The sequence below is a fragment of the Tursiops truncatus genome, chromosome 16, assembly GCF_011762595.2.
Source record: "Tursiops truncatus isolate mTurTru1 chromosome 16, mTurTru1.mat.Y, whole genome shotgun sequence".
In the NCBI taxonomy this organism is placed as follows: Eukaryota; Metazoa; Chordata; class Mammalia; order Artiodactyla; family Delphinidae; genus Tursiops; species Tursiops truncatus.
Genome location: NC_047049.1, coordinates 39,754,124 through 39,770,047, shown reverse-complemented (window position 1 = coordinate 39,770,047; position 15,924 = coordinate 39,754,124). Strand labels below are relative to the sequence as shown.

General features: G+C 33.4%; 1 protein-coding gene across 2 annotated transcripts in view; it reads right to left on the bottom strand.

The window, feature by feature from the left end:
- Nucleotides 1–15,924, bottom strand: part of PRKG1 (protein kinase cGMP-dependent 1) — a 1,078,644-nt gene that overhangs the window by 104,948 nt on the left and 957,772 nt on the right. For both annotated transcript variants that reach the window (XM_033841580.2, XM_033841582.2), the window contains exon 9: nucleotides 3,743–3,817. In XM_033841580.2, the coding sequence (XP_033697471.1) occupies nucleotides 3,743–3,817 (75 nt within the window). The remainder of the gene's footprint in view (nucleotides 1–3,742; nucleotides 3,818–15,924) is intronic.

Here is a 15,924-nt window from a genome sequence, read left to right as displayed (position 1 = left end):
ATAGCTAATAAGTTTCTTATGATTGAGTTTCTAAATGTCTCAACTGAATCGATTTTTAAAGTCAGTCCTACTTTTTTCTTTTTACTGCAAATAGGCATAGTCAATGAGGCAATACCAACAATTACTTCACGTGCATAAATAATATGATCATTATAGTTGGGTTTTAAAAAATATTAATCTTATCTTTAGTGGATTTTGCAAAATCAAGCGGACTTTGAAAAATAAAGCTCACACAGTGGAGCCAAATCATGACTTCAATTCTAAATGGTACAGAATTTGCGATCTGTATAGAAATTTAGAGGCATTAACAAAATTACCCAGGGAATTTAGCTTAGAGGCCATTCCTGGATTTCCTGCAATGCTGGCAAAACTTATAAGTTCCTTAAATACAAAGTGAAGGCATAACGTACTTAAGGGGAAGAAATCCAACACAGAGAAAAGAGTGCTAACACAAATAGATGTTTAAATGTGTTAGTTCAACTAAAAAGTTTTCCCTGGGGAATAGTTTACAGTTTACCTACTCTGGGTGATAGGATCCCTAATTAAAAAGATGCTTTCAACTTCAGAAATCTTCAGATGTTCATTATTTATTAGAAAGCTATAAAATGCTAACAGTGTAGAAAGCATCACAACACCTGCTCCAGTATTTACTTATTTATTTAGCTATTTTGAGGAATAAAGTTTACATTATCAATCTCTCTGGAATTTAGATCAATGATCCTAGACTTTTTTTAATCAAGTTATTCCCATTTTCTAAATAATAATCAATATTAAGGTATGTGGGTTATGTACTCATTTGGATTTAGTATTAATTGAATAGAAAAATTCAAACTAATTTATCCTAGTTGATTTATATTCAAGTATAAATATAATGGCTAATTTGTAATCTATTAAATTTAATAGTTCAAATAACAATACTTAGATGTAGGTCATCATTTCATTGCCCGTTTTGTTCTTTAATCATAATTGAACTTTCTTTTAACTAAATGTTTCTATTTTTATAAAATTGATATTTATGGATATTTTCCAGTCTAGGTTTAATTTTACAACATTCTACTAAATTGAGACCAGTTTGCCTACATAAGATTAAAGACTCCTTGCCCAGATAAAATTAGTTTACATAATACATATGCAATAATTGTGTATAAATCAAACCATCTAGCAAACGCATTAGGGTATATTTCCAATGATTACTTCTACAAACAACACCATCCACTTTTATAGCCCTTTATAATTTACCAAGTATTTTTACATATCACCATTAATTAAATCACAAAAATAATATTTCATAGATAAGATAATGATACTGAGAGACAGCTGTTAAGACATGACCAAAATCACTTGGTTGGAAATGACAGAGCCCGGAACAGAACTCGAGGCTTCTGGTCCTCATTCAGAATCATGTTTTTCATACTGATGGATTCTCTTCCAATGTGAAGAACTGTTGCCACACCTATCTTCTAAATTGTCTGAATCTGAATTTCAGTGTATTTGTTTTACTTCCTACCTTTAGTTGAAGCATGTGCAAGTGAACCCATAAATGCCCAGAATTCATGAGATACACACACAGTTTAACCTTTGTAAGGCCAACAGTACACTGAGAAGGATATAACTAATTCATAATTGCTTTCCTGCCACTGATCAATTTTAAGCCAGTGACTGGCCTCGACTTTGGGTAGAGTAAATAGGAGTTATACGAAAACTTTCATTAGAGAATCTGTCTAAAGTTTAACAGAGAAACAGAAATAGATCAAAGAATATTTTAGTTTAAAAGACCTTTGACTTTTCCAGTAACTCTACAAATATTTAAATAGTTGCTCAGGTAGATTCTAGACAAATTTTAAAGATTAGCACTAATTGTATATATAAAGACACATTTATATAAAGTGGTGTGTGTGTATATGTATATATACAAATATAAATACATATAAAACGACCCATAGTAACCTTAATTGAATATATAAACTCAAGAAAAACTTTGCTGCCATAAATTATAAATATGAGCTTTTATACTGCAAGAAAATGTTCCTCTAGGGATAATGTCTAATAATAAAAAAGTGTTAACTTTTAAAACTGATAAGGTACCTTAAATGGCCCCCCTCTACCATCTCAGGATGACTAGTGTAACTACCAGAAACTAAAGTCTAAACTTAGCATTAATATGTATTTTAACCTAATGTAGAAAATCAGAAAATTAATACCAATCAGCCACAGTACAGGCAATACTGAGGACTGTGTGGAGTTTGATGTTAAAACTGGCTTTGTGTAATTTCCTCCGCAAATCTTAGCAGAGGCACTGCTGGCATTTGACTACAGGATGTAAGTCTGTGTCCCTCCAAGGAACAGAGGAAACAAAAGCAAACTATATAGAGAAGAAAATGTGAATATCTTTATACAGCTTTGAAAATAATACAATTTTATCAGTCAAAATGAATAATAGTAATTAGTCAATTAGTACTAGCCCAAATTTTTAATCTTCATAGGCTCTCAAGGCAAAAGAAATTATTTTATTCCTTTTGTTTTTTAGGTGACTACAAGACCAACCAATCAAATTCTTCCCCTGCACTATCTACTTACTGATATTTGTTGATTTAATCCTTCAGGTATCCTGTATGATATCAAATACTAAATTGGTTTTACTTAAGTTACTTTCTTGGGAGAAAGAGGAGAATTAAATAGATTACACTTTTTAAAAAAAATAACCTAACAATTTTGCAGAAAAAGCCAATCTCAAATTACTTCACATTTTTTGTTTAAAAAAAAGTTAAAGCTTTGTTTTAAAGTAAATTATTCTAGTAGATAAAAAGGTACTTTGTTATACAAAAATGACAATTAATGGCATATGTACTATCTCATATCATTATGATAACTTAGTGTCATTGAAGTTGTGAACTAAAATTCATTTTATGGCAAGACAAGAAAATTCAAACAAAAATTTTACTCTGCCCTTTGGCCTCCTCTCTCCCCTCACTGTGCCTGTGTATCTGTATTATGCATCGACCAAACCTTCCCCATAGGCAGAAATATCTGCTGAACCAAAAAGAGCAACATTCTCCTAGCGTCAATAAGACAACTCCTTAATGATAACTTTCCTGCTTGAACTCATAAGGGGTCATATGACACTTAGATCTGGATTATGTCAATAATACATCATTTGATGTACAGCCCTCTGTCTCAAATAACTTGTTTAACTGTGCCTTGACTTCTAATAAGCAGAACAGTTCTCAGAGCTTTCTGAGCTGCTCTTCCCAGGTTATAATCCTCAAATTTGACTTGAATAAAATTTTCCACTTCTTTTTTAGATCCACTGATTAATTTTCATCGACAAAGTTCAATGTAAAGCAACGGTGTATTCACGAGAAAATATTTCCAGCGTTATTATTTTTCATACAATTTCACAAGCAACTGGTGAACACAGCCGCAATTCATTCAGAAAGTGTTTTCAGTGGAAGAAATAATGTGTTAACATTCAATTGTTTTACTGGATTTTAAACTAACCATTTTCCCTTGTGCAGATGATCTTCCTCACAAAATTAAGGTTTCATGTTCAAGGAGAGAGGTACTTACTAAGCAAGTATACTATGTAATAATTACCTTGAATAGCTTGCTTATTTTACTCTTAAGTAGCTACTTTCTTCCTGTCAGAGTGTAGAGCTTTAAGTCCAACAAAATATTTGATCTCATTTCTATTCAAAATTGTTTTTTGAAAATCAAAATTAAGACCCCCCAAAATTTCACTTACTTTGCTTTAGCTTCTGCATCTTCATATGCTTTATTAGAAACATCATCCAGTCCTCCAATCAAATGCTTGAAAGAGCTGTCGGAGGAAAAACACAGTGATTAGGATAAATCCTCTGCAAAACTGTGACAATGACAACCTAGTCAATGATATATTGAAACAATCTGAAAGGATCTAAATAAAAATGAATTCAAACATTTAATCTAGGTACATTATTAAGAAACTTATGTGATAATGATATAAATTGAGAGCAGGGACTTCTTTTAAAGTGCTGTGAGATTTTACGTTTTAATTTTAAACCTCTATAATGTTAATACATGCAAATGGCTTTGTGTGTTGTGAGTATTAAAAAACAAAATAGGCATGAAACATATAGCATGTTTGCTGATTTAAATTTAAATGTTGCTTTATCACTTTTACACACACTTTTTAAAAAAACCTATACAGAGGAACTTGACACTCTGCTGGGGGACCGGGGGGCTGGCTATAAGGGGACTGGAGTAGCTATTATCTCAGGCCCTTGGGTAATGATCTCATCTGAGGGTCAGGGTATCTAGAATGCTGGGCTAAATACACTAAGTATTTCTAATACAAAAAGGGACCATAAGAAAATGACTAGACAGAAAGCCAAGGAATCAAGAATTGTATTCTACAGAGTGTCAAGTTTTCTGTAATGAATTTATTAATGAAGGTCAAATGAATGAATGCAAATGAATGAGCAATAGGCAGCAGTCCTTATAAAATTTTCAAAAATATTATTAATGATAAAATAAATTGATAAATATAACCCCCATGATTGAGAATAGTTCAAATATGACTTTGGCCATTGTTCTTTATGTGGTAAAATTCCCCATTTCCCCACAGAATATCTTGGTTATTACTTAGAGAAAGTCTGCTTTTACTGAAACTCCTTAAGGCTAGATGAGTTGATATTGTAAAGTAAAATACAATATTTCTTTTATTATGAATAAAATGATAATATCTGGTTGATTTTTCTGTTTTCATAAATAACATGAAATTTAAGCACAGAGAGTTTATTTCTCCAAGATGACAGCTATTTAGTAGCATACCAGAATTATAATCCATATTCTCTGATACCCACTCTTGTCCTTTATAATACTTAGATATTTTTAATACAACCAAATCCAAACATTGTGAAAAGGCATTGACAGAGAGGAGCCAAAGAGCATTCAGTGGTAAAAACCAAAGAACAACAACCACTAAAACTTAGCGTTTCAAACACACTTGAATATATTAATAGATTGTGCTCTTAGACATTTAAAACACACAGTAATTTTGAGAATTCAAATAGTTAATAAAAATTCCTGTCTTCCTCCTAGTATCTACTTAAGTTAAGCAGATCAGTGTATTATCAAAGAATTAGAGAGCAAACTGATAACAAATTTAATAAAGATGGAGATTTTTTTACTTAAGAAAATCTGTTCATTCCACTAGGCTCAGTTAAAACCATGCAGATCACTTTTTGAAAATACAGTTTGAAATTTCTGTTAGTAAAGTATACAAATGGAAGAGCCTACATCTGGCCAATCTGTACAGAGTTTTAAAAGTAGAAACCGTCTAATCACAGCAATAAGTTTAAAATTAAGGTTAGCTTGTGGGGGGAAAAAACTTTTTAGACCTGGTAATGAGCTGTTTATATTCCTTTTTTGTTAAATCTTAGTCATATCCATGATTTAAAAAGAATGAACAAAAGAAGTATTTTAAGTGAGACTTTTTCATATGTCTTCTTAAATGCCCTTGGTTTAAAATACAAATTTCTGTGGGATAGGGAGGGTGGGAGGAAGGGAGACGCAAGAGGGAAGAGATATGGGAACATATGTATATATATATAACTGATTCATTTTGTTGTAAAGCAGAAATTAACACACCATTGTAAAGCAATTATACTCCAATAATGATGTTAAAAAAAAAGAAAAGAAAAAAAAATACAAATTTTCTATGGGGTACTAATGATCCAATATTTATGATTTTTTTTTTTTTTTTTTACTACTAGATAAAAAAAAAAATTAAGGGAAATTATATGTACTTACAAAAGGCCCCTATCTTGATATAAGAGAAAATTATTTTTGAAATAAATTCTCTCTAACTGAGGAAAACCCTTTTCATTTAATGTGCAATTGATTTTTTATTATGGAAATATTTTTTAAACTGAGAGAAGAAATTAAAGACTTACTCATAGTCCTCTAACCACAAGTAACTAATAGGAACATCTTTATGTAATTCTCTTTTTTTTCTGCATAGCTTTATTGCTGTTGTTTATAGAGATGTAATCATAAAGTAGCTATGATTTATTATCTTGATTTTTAACTTACTCTTACATCATAAGTGAATACTTTTATTTTTTAAAACTCCATAAGCAATATTTTCACAGCCAAAGTAATAGGTCCTCACATGTATACACATGATAGAATATCTACTTATCCATCTACACACACACACACACAGACACGAACACACATACACGCTCACATACGCATACAGATGAAGGAGCGGGCATGGCAACTATCTATAAAAACATTTATATCTATACCCTCAATTAGAGATTAAACATATGGAATTTCTTTTTGAAATAAAAACATGCAGAATTATAATCTTGACTTTGGAATTGGAACCATATGTCCTTTATAAATAATCTTTATTTAGAAAGCAATCCTGGCCAAATCATTTTTTGAAACATGAAACAAATGTATTCTGCTAATATTCTGTTTCCTCAAACAATAAGTTAACCAGTATATTTAACTAGCACTTTAAGAAAATGTAGCATTTTCAAGCAGTATTAATAAGTTCCAAATAACTGTGTCTATGTATCTCTGCACTGATCAGTGAATAATTTAGGACATCTTGATAAACATAATTGATGGCATTTAAGAATTTATCACTCCTGGTGCAAGTATGAACTAATTAGTATCTCATTTCTCCCTGTCACAGACACTCTGTAGGAACACCTGCCGTTTGTGTGGACCCACACCAAACAGACTTTTGAGGAAATATTACTATAGGTATCAGATGCCTTTTAAATATTTACTCAGGTCCTAGGACATTTCTTGACTACTAAAGGAGACGACTTTGGTGTTTCAATCAGAAGGGGATTATAATAAAAAGTTTTGAAAACATTAACAACTGAATGAGCAGAAACCATACCATTATTTATCAGTTATAACAAATATAGGAGACTAGAGGAAAATCATTAAATTCTCTTTTTAAACAAACTCACAATTCACGTATGAGTTATATTTTAGCACTGTAAAATAAAATAGCCAACTTCACATATACTCAACATAATTCTGGAATAAACGTAGGGGACATGAATGAGCAAAAGACTTTAATTTAGGGCATTTCAACAGCAAACCTTATTGCAAACACACTAAGCATGAAGCACTCTTCTGCTACTTTTCTTGGGATATAAAATCAAACTTGAACAAGTCTTGACTGAATTTTTTAAGGAGGTGGATAACATGCTATTAGTTGAGTGTATTAAGGTAGAAAGAGAGCAAATGGAAAATCCCTCTTACGCTTAATGATTATAGTTTAAAAATACTTATAAGGAAGGGGTGGAAAAGGAAGAAGAAAGAAGGAATGACGGAAGGAGAGAAGGATGGATGGAGGAAGGGAGGGCAGAGGAAAAAAGAAAAGAAGGAGGGCGGGAGGGGGGAGAGATGATGACTTTCACATCAAGGATGGCTTTTATAGAAATTTTCCTTAAGTAACATCAGTTAACAGGGCAGCATTTCTCATTCCAGGAAATTTGTCTGTTTTAGAACATTATAGTGACGGTAACTCAGTGGGTAATAATTTCAGTTATTAAGATGTTTTCATTATTAAGCCAAAACATCCTTTTGAAGGGAGCTGATTACTCAGTGGTATGTCTTAAAAGTGTATAATTTTGCTCTTCAGTTGTGTTATGATGAGACTTCATCTAGAGAGAAACAGGCTATTATATTATTAGAAAGGCAGTTCAAATATCAGAGATCAGCATTATCATGCTGCTAAAAAACAACAGCTTTTATATTTCACTTTACAGTTTACAAAGCACTTTTATATTCATAAATCATGAATGCAATAACATAGAGTAGTCAATTTAGTCCTCATGATCTCCTACCCCCTATTAAACTATACTGTTTAAGAATCTTACATAAAAATGTTTAAGATAGAATCTTTTCCAATTCAAAATAGGATGGGAGAAGATCTCAAAACTTATTTAGAACATTTTCTTTATTACATCCTTAAATAAGATGGTAATCTATTCTTAACAGTTAAAGATTATAAGTCAAAATAAGTCAAAAGTAAAATCTTAAATCAGAAAGTATTGCAAATACTTCAATAGTGCTAAGCAAAACATTTGTCAAGCATTATCTGAACTCTTACATAGCTCTTAATTTGACAGTGTATATGATTACAGTCCATTAGACTTTTTTAACATGAATCTTGGATAAATACTTTAAAATATATTTATTAAAAGAAAATAGAAATTCAGTGTCCAAATTAGCTGGGACAGTTGTTACTTAGCTATGTCCAAGATTTTAGAGGCATCCATCATTATTTTGCTGCTTTTATTGAAACAAATCTATTAATTCACTTTGTGGCTTCAGGTAAAGCCTCTTGTGTTTGTTACATTATTTTTGTTTGATTGTTTTATTTTTAATTAGCTGTCATAATTATTGTGGTTTATACTATCAAGTGACATATGAATGCATTTCTTTAGAGGGAAAATGAGCCCCAAACACAATAAAACCAACCAACTTCTGTAATTTTTCAATTATCCACCCCTCCATCCATCCATCTGTTCATCCAGACACACATACATATTTATGCAATGCCTATAATCCATAAAGAACGACTCAAGCTACTGTGGATCATACAACGAGAATAATATACCCCCTTATGGAATTTACAGCCTTATATTAGAGATGAGAAACAATTATAATACAAGGCAGGAGGTGAAGAATGGTTGAATACTTATCAGAAGGAAGGCTCTAGTGTCTATAAAAAGTACGTTATCTACTCAAAATTATATATGATAGTAGTTTCAGACAAAGCAGTGACAATTTTACGAGCAGTTTTCTTATCAGTATTTTTATTCTGTACATATGTTTATATTTGCAAGCAAAATTACACACATTAGTGTGTAATGTATAATCCAAATTACACATTAATGTGTAATCCAAAACATAATTGATAAAGTGGAAACTTTGGAGAGAAGGGAATAGGCCTTTATCCAGAGAAGGCCTTCCCTGCTCATTTCCCAGGCTTTTTTTCACATTAGCTGGAGTAAACCAGCAGATGCCCAGATTATGTGTTTGTTTTGACCACTCATGCATGGTTGAGTTCTTAGCCAAATATAGGGTGTTGGGTTTGGCATATTCAATAATCTGAAATAAATCCTCTTTTTTTCTATTCCCCTTTGGTCCCAGCCACCATTCTCTCTCTTATGAATTATTAAAATTTCTTTTTTTTTTTACTGCCACTCTTGTCCTTATACAGTAGGCAGGGTAATCTTTTAAAAAAGTAAATCAGATCATGTCACTCCTCTATGACCTCTCTGACTGATTTCTTTCCTACTATGCGCCCTCTGACTTTATAACTTTTTTTAAATTACTTAATTCATTTATTTATTTATTTTTGGCTGCGTTGGGTCTTTGTTGCTGCGTGCAGGCTTCCCTCTAGTTGCAGAGAGCGGGGGCTACTCTTCATTGTGGTACGTGGGCTTCTCATTGTGGTGGTCTCTCGTTGAGGAGCACCGGCTCTAGGCGCACGGGGTTCAGTAGCTGTGGCACGTGGGCTCAGTAGTTGTGGCTCGCGGGCTCTAGAGCACAGGTTCAGTAGTTGTGGCGCACGGGTTTAGTTGCTCCGTGGCATGTGGGATCTTCCCAGACCAGGGCCCGAACCCGTGTCCCCTGCATTGGCAGGCGGATTCTTAATCACTGTGCCACCAGGGAAGTCCCTCCCTCTGACTTAAGAATACATCAAGCTTGCATCTGCCTCAGGGTCTTTGACCTCTGCCTCGAATATTCTTTCTCTAGATCTTTGCATGGCTTTTTCTTAAAGCCGTTCATGTCTCAGCTTAAGTGTGTCCTCTTCAGACAGGTCTTCCCTGACTAACCATAGCCAAGTAGCCTTTACTGCAAACCCTAACTGCTGTTACTCTCTGTCACTTTAACCCCTTTTATTTTTATATCAGCATTTATCACTTGTTAAAAACTACTTAGTTTAAATATCTATTGTCTTTCCCACACTACAACTAGTTTCATGAGATCAGGGACCTAGTCTACCTTATTTATCAATAACTCTTTAGGAACTAGAATATTGCCTGGTGTATAATAGAAAGTTGAAACGAATTAATGGATAGGTGGGGGGGCTCATTCATTCATTTATTGTGTGACCAGGAGAAGACAAGAAAACACTTAAGTTGTTTTGAAGCAAAGTTTTATATAAAATTCAAGGTTTACGAGTTGAGAGTGTGTACCTCTTTGAGCATTTACCTATATGAATGATGAACTTTTAGGACAAGGTTTTAGTTAAAATGAACTCATCATCTAAATTTTGGGTCCTAATGAAGACATACATTGCTATAAATATGGGTTTGAAACACTTAGTGATTTATCATTGAACTATACATGGGACAGTAACTTAGCATAATTATTTTAGCCTATAATGGAATTTATATCCATGAATCCCAGTTGCAAATAAAGTGAAAGAAAGAATTTTAAAATGTAGCACAACTTTCATTTTCAATTAAAAGCAGAAGAGATTAGAATCAAGTCTCATGTGGTAGTTTAGCCTTTTGAGTTATAGAGAAGAATATGCTTTTAAGTAGACTGCAGTAGCATGCCAAATTCATAAGTTTCATTTCCTCCAGATTTTCCTATTTTCAAAGCACAATCTATGACAACAATGGATATTTTGTCTATTCAATATTTTTTCAAGCATATTTACTTAGAAATAATTTGAAATTTATAAATTTGTATATTTTAATCAAAATTGTCTAAAAATAAGTAGGCCATTTTATTAAAAATAAAAATCCATAGATGATATATTTTAGTTTATGTAGATATATCAGTTATATCAGATATCAGTTAAAACAATCTATATTTTTTGTAACTACTTAAAGACTGCCTCTAGAAAACTTTGGCTAAGAAAAGTGGCATGGGAACATAAAATATTATGAAAGTCACTGATTTTTTTTTAAGTAAATTGAAAATGAAATGCTAGGATGGCACAATAAATCTATCTCAGAATATCTTTTTAGTATACTTATTTATGCCTTGAAACTGAAACAAAGCCAACATTAGTCTCTAGCGTAACATTTTTACAAAAATCGGTCTGTCTGGATTTTTATTTCACATCTATTCTGCTCTTTTTATTTCTTCTAAAAATCATTAGAAGCTAAGAAATAAATATATCCTTTAATGTCACAAATTAGTGATCAGAAAATCTTGTAATAACAAAAATATCAAGCAAGACATGAAAATGTTAACTAGCATGTGTTAGGAATTATACACACTATTTCATGTGAGTTTATCCTGTTTTACAGATAAAGCAACTGAGGTTAAGATAATTAAGTAATTACCCAAGGTTATATGACTAGTAAGTATCAGAATGAAATTTGAATGGAGGCAGACTGACTCTAATCCCCATAATACCAACTGTTACATCATTTTTATCTCCCACTATGGAAAGCTGAAGCCAGCTTTTGAAGCCAGCTCTCCTATCCCTTAAAGGCTAGAATTTGATATCAAATATCTGCTTTCTCTCACATCCTCCCTTTGTGGTCAATTCAGTTCTTTAAGACAACTAACTTTTATTTTAACAGATCATCTTATGTCTTCTATTGCATTATATCTATAGAAGTTCCACTTAGGAAACATATTAGTCAGCTAGGGATACCCCAGCAAAATACTACAGACTGTGTAAGCTTAACCACAGAAATCTATATTCTCACAGTTCTGGAGTCTGTGAGTCTAATATCAAGGTGCCAGCAAGGTGGGTTTCTGGTGGAGTCTTTCTTCCAGACTTACAGCCCCTTCTTACTGTGTCCTCACATGGCCTTTCCTCTGTGTGCACACCCTCCTGATGTGTCTTCCTCTAATTATAAAACACCAGTCCTTTCGGATTAGTCCCCCCACTCCCCCACCCCATGGCCTCATTTAACCTTGTTTACCTTGTAAAGGTCCTCTCTCCAAATACAGTCATACTGGGGGGTTAGGGCTTCAATATACGGATTTGGGAAATATTCAGTTCATAATAGAAAGTTTCATGAAGAAATCTTAACAGCAATTTAGAAGATGCATCTTCTTGTGTATCTGGGCTCTTTAAGAACATTTTTATTTGTAATTTTTGAGAAGTGCATAAAACTTAAATTCTTGGTTTCCATTTCTTACCCTGGACCTAAAGTATACTGACACTATCACTGTATTTCTCTCCCAGGGAAAGCAGCACCCCAACTTCTTTCTAAAGCAAATCCCGTCTTCATTACTCCTGATCACAAACCCTATCATTACTCTCCTCTGGACTCTTGCTCCATCAATTACAATGTTCTTATTGTTCCATTGTCTCCCTTTACACTTTTCCATCCTTTCAGTTTAGAATGGTCTCTCCAATCCTAAAACACAAAACTGTCCTTGTGACTCAACAGCCAATTTGAATAAACTTCATTTCCTATCTCTCAACCTCAGTTTTCATTTAATTCTCAACCTACTGCAACCTAGCATTCTGTTCCCATTTTTCTTTCACTCTTATTACAACTTTTCCCTCAAAGTTATCACTTATCTGCTGTTAATCCCAATGGTCCCTTTCCAGCTCCCATCCTCAGTGACCTACCTGAGAGTCATGGCCCTGCTGGCCTTCTCTGGTGGTAGCCATGAAACAGAAACTTGTGCCCGTGCGCTGAACTACTCTATTCTTTCCCCTGATTCTCCTCCTCTCCCTCTTCTATGCCACTTCTCAGCATATGTCACACACACACTTCTTCCTCTCCTATACCTTAAAGGCAAGCAGTTACCCAAATTATGTCCTTCACCCTCTTTTTCCACTCAATTGATTGACTTATTTTTCTTAAATATTTATTGTTTACGACATGTTCAGTCTTGTTTTTTACCGCCATCATCTCACTGAAATCTCACGACAACTCTATGAGGTAAGTACAATTAACCCTACTTTACAGAAGCTTTACAGCAGGTGTTCTCAAACTCAGCACTACTGATATTTTGGGTCAGAGAATTCTTTATTGTAGAGCCTTTCCTGTGCATTGTAGAATATTTGGCAGCTTCCCTCACCTTTACCCACTAGATATCCTTAGAAAACCCAATTGTGACAATTAAAAATGTCTCTAGACATTGTCGGTGTCTCCAGGTGGAGAAAAAGAAACAAGAGATGATGGGGCTTAGGGAGATTATGTAACTTGCCTGAGGCCACAGAGCTAGAAAAGGGGTAAATCTGTGATTTGATCCCAGGTAGACTGAGCTTTAATACAAGAGACCCTAGTTCTTATGTAATACACTAATTACACTTTTCTTTAAGCTCTCTCAGAAAAAAAAATTTATTCTTAAGACTTTAGTTAGGATCCCCAGGTCAAGGAATTTCAAATCTATATCTCTATCCTTGAACTCTCCAGATCCATAGTGCCATCAGGTCACTCAGTGTCATATGCATATTCCACCAGCAACTCAAACTCAGCGGTATCTGCATTAACTACCTTCCATCAAGACTTGCAGCTAAGTTCCCTGTCTCCCTTAATGGCATTATCATTTAAACAGGGATGCAGGCTAGAAATCTTGGTGTTATGTAATACTCTTCACTTTTACCGAAGTTCATCAGGTCTATCTCTGTAAATCTCTCCTGAACTGGTTCCTCCCTGTCAATGCTACTTCCATTGCCTTATTCAGGCTGTTGACACACTTCCTTACCTCAAAAGCATCATACTTGGTTTCTCTGCCTCAGTCTTTCCCACTCTACTCTTTTAAAAAGATTCTTCCAACAGAATCTAGCTTGCCACTTAACACTTAATTTGTTGGTATAAAAGCAATTGCTTAAACAGGGTATAAGAGACATCATGGTCTTGGAGTCAGACATTCTTGGATTTCGAATCCCACTATGTGGTTCTGAAAAAGTCATTGAGTCTGTCTGATTCTCCATTTCCTTTTCTGGATTTTTTATGTCATCTTTTCCCACAGGACTATTGTGAGGATTAACTGAGATGAAAGAGTATTAAAACAAAGAGTGGGTGAGGGATAAATTAGGAGTTTGGGATTAACATATATATATATACACTGCTATACATAAAATAGATAACCAACAAGGACCTACTGTATAGCATAGGGAGCTATACTCAATAACGTGTAATAACCTATAAGGGAAAGGATCTGAAAAAGAATATCTATCTATCTATAAATATATATACATATATAACTGAATCACTTTGCTGTATACCTGAAACTAACAACACTGTAAATCAACTATCCTTCAATTAAAAAAGAGTATGTTTATAAATATAGAATTAGAGGGGAAAAGGCAATCTATGCTTTCCATTTTAACAAATGACATAGGCACAAATGATTTTGAATATATGTATTTCTTAAAGTTCTATCAAATTATTTGCTTTATCATTAACATCGTATAGAAAGTATGATAGCTCAGTTGTGTGAGTATTGGTTTCTTCTGTATCAATACAATAAAACTGTCCTATTGGCAATTACTTTGTGTAAATAAAGGAAATAAAACTCTTGAAAAATTATACAAAACAATAAGTAAATAAAACAAAGGCATCATATTGAGAGAATTCATACATTAACTTCCCTGAACTCTTCCCTTCTTCTCCACCACTGAGCACACTCTGTATAATCTATGAATTGGGACCTTCTCACATCATAACTTGTGGTCCATATTTTAATTAGTCATGGAGATAATTTCTACTTTTCCCTGTCTATTTGTCCTTTTCAGGTACTTTGTTAGCCTTTAGTATTTACTTCTGACATTTCAGAAAATGGCTATTTGAACTTTTATATACTCTCACAATTTTCTGAAGCCTTGCATTTTAAATGTGTTTATAATGTCCTCCAGCACAAAGAAACAATTGCAAAAGAATGAACTACCTTCTAAGTTTTGTCAGTAACTAAGCTTCATGTATCAATTACAAGAGAAGAATAAATGTTAAACTAACTCTTCAAGGATGATGACATATTTCATGCCCTGGGCTGAATTGCCCCATCATGTCTTTTAAGATGATTTCAACCAAAAAAATCAAGCTGGTCAGGTTTCTGTGCAACAGATGTTCTCATACATTGTCACATTATACAGTAAACTGTATAATGGTTCTAGATAACAATGAAAAAATATGTATATTATTTGAAGGCAAAAATATATGATGCAGAAAAGACAGTCTCTTCAATAAGTGGTGCTGGGAAAACTGGTCAGTTACACGTAAAAAGTGAAATTAGAACATTTTCTCACACCATATACAAAAATAAACTCAAATGGATTTAAAAAATCTAAATGTAAGACTGAAAACCGTAAAACTCCTAAAATAAAACATAGGTAGTATACTCTTGATATAAGTCTTAGCAATATTTTTTTGGATCTGTTTACTCAGGCAAGGGAAACAAAAGCAAAATAAACAAGAGGGACCTAATTAAGCTTGAAAGCTTTTTCACATTGAAAAAATTAAAAGACAATGCACTGAATGGGAGATAATATTTGCAAATGATATATCTGATAAGCAATTAATATCCAAAATATATAAAGAGCTTATACAACTCAATATCAAAAAAAAACAACCTAATTAAAAATAGGCAGAAGACCTGAGTAAACATTTTTCCAAAGACATACAGATGGCCATCAGGCACATGAAAAGATGCTCAACATCGCTAATCATCAGGGAAACGCAAATCAAAACCACAATGAGACATCACCTCACACCTGTCAGAATGGCTATCATCAAAAAGACAACAAATAACAGGTGTTGGAGGATGTGGAGAAAAGGGAGCCCTTGTGCACTACTGATGGGATTGTAAACTGGTGTAGCCACTGTGGAAAACAGTATGGCAGTTCCCCACCTGCCCCCCACCCACAAAAAAAAGACAGAACTGCCATATGATCCTATAATTTCACTTTTGGGTATTTACCCAAGTAAAACAAAACCACTAACTGGGAAAGATATATGCACCCTAATG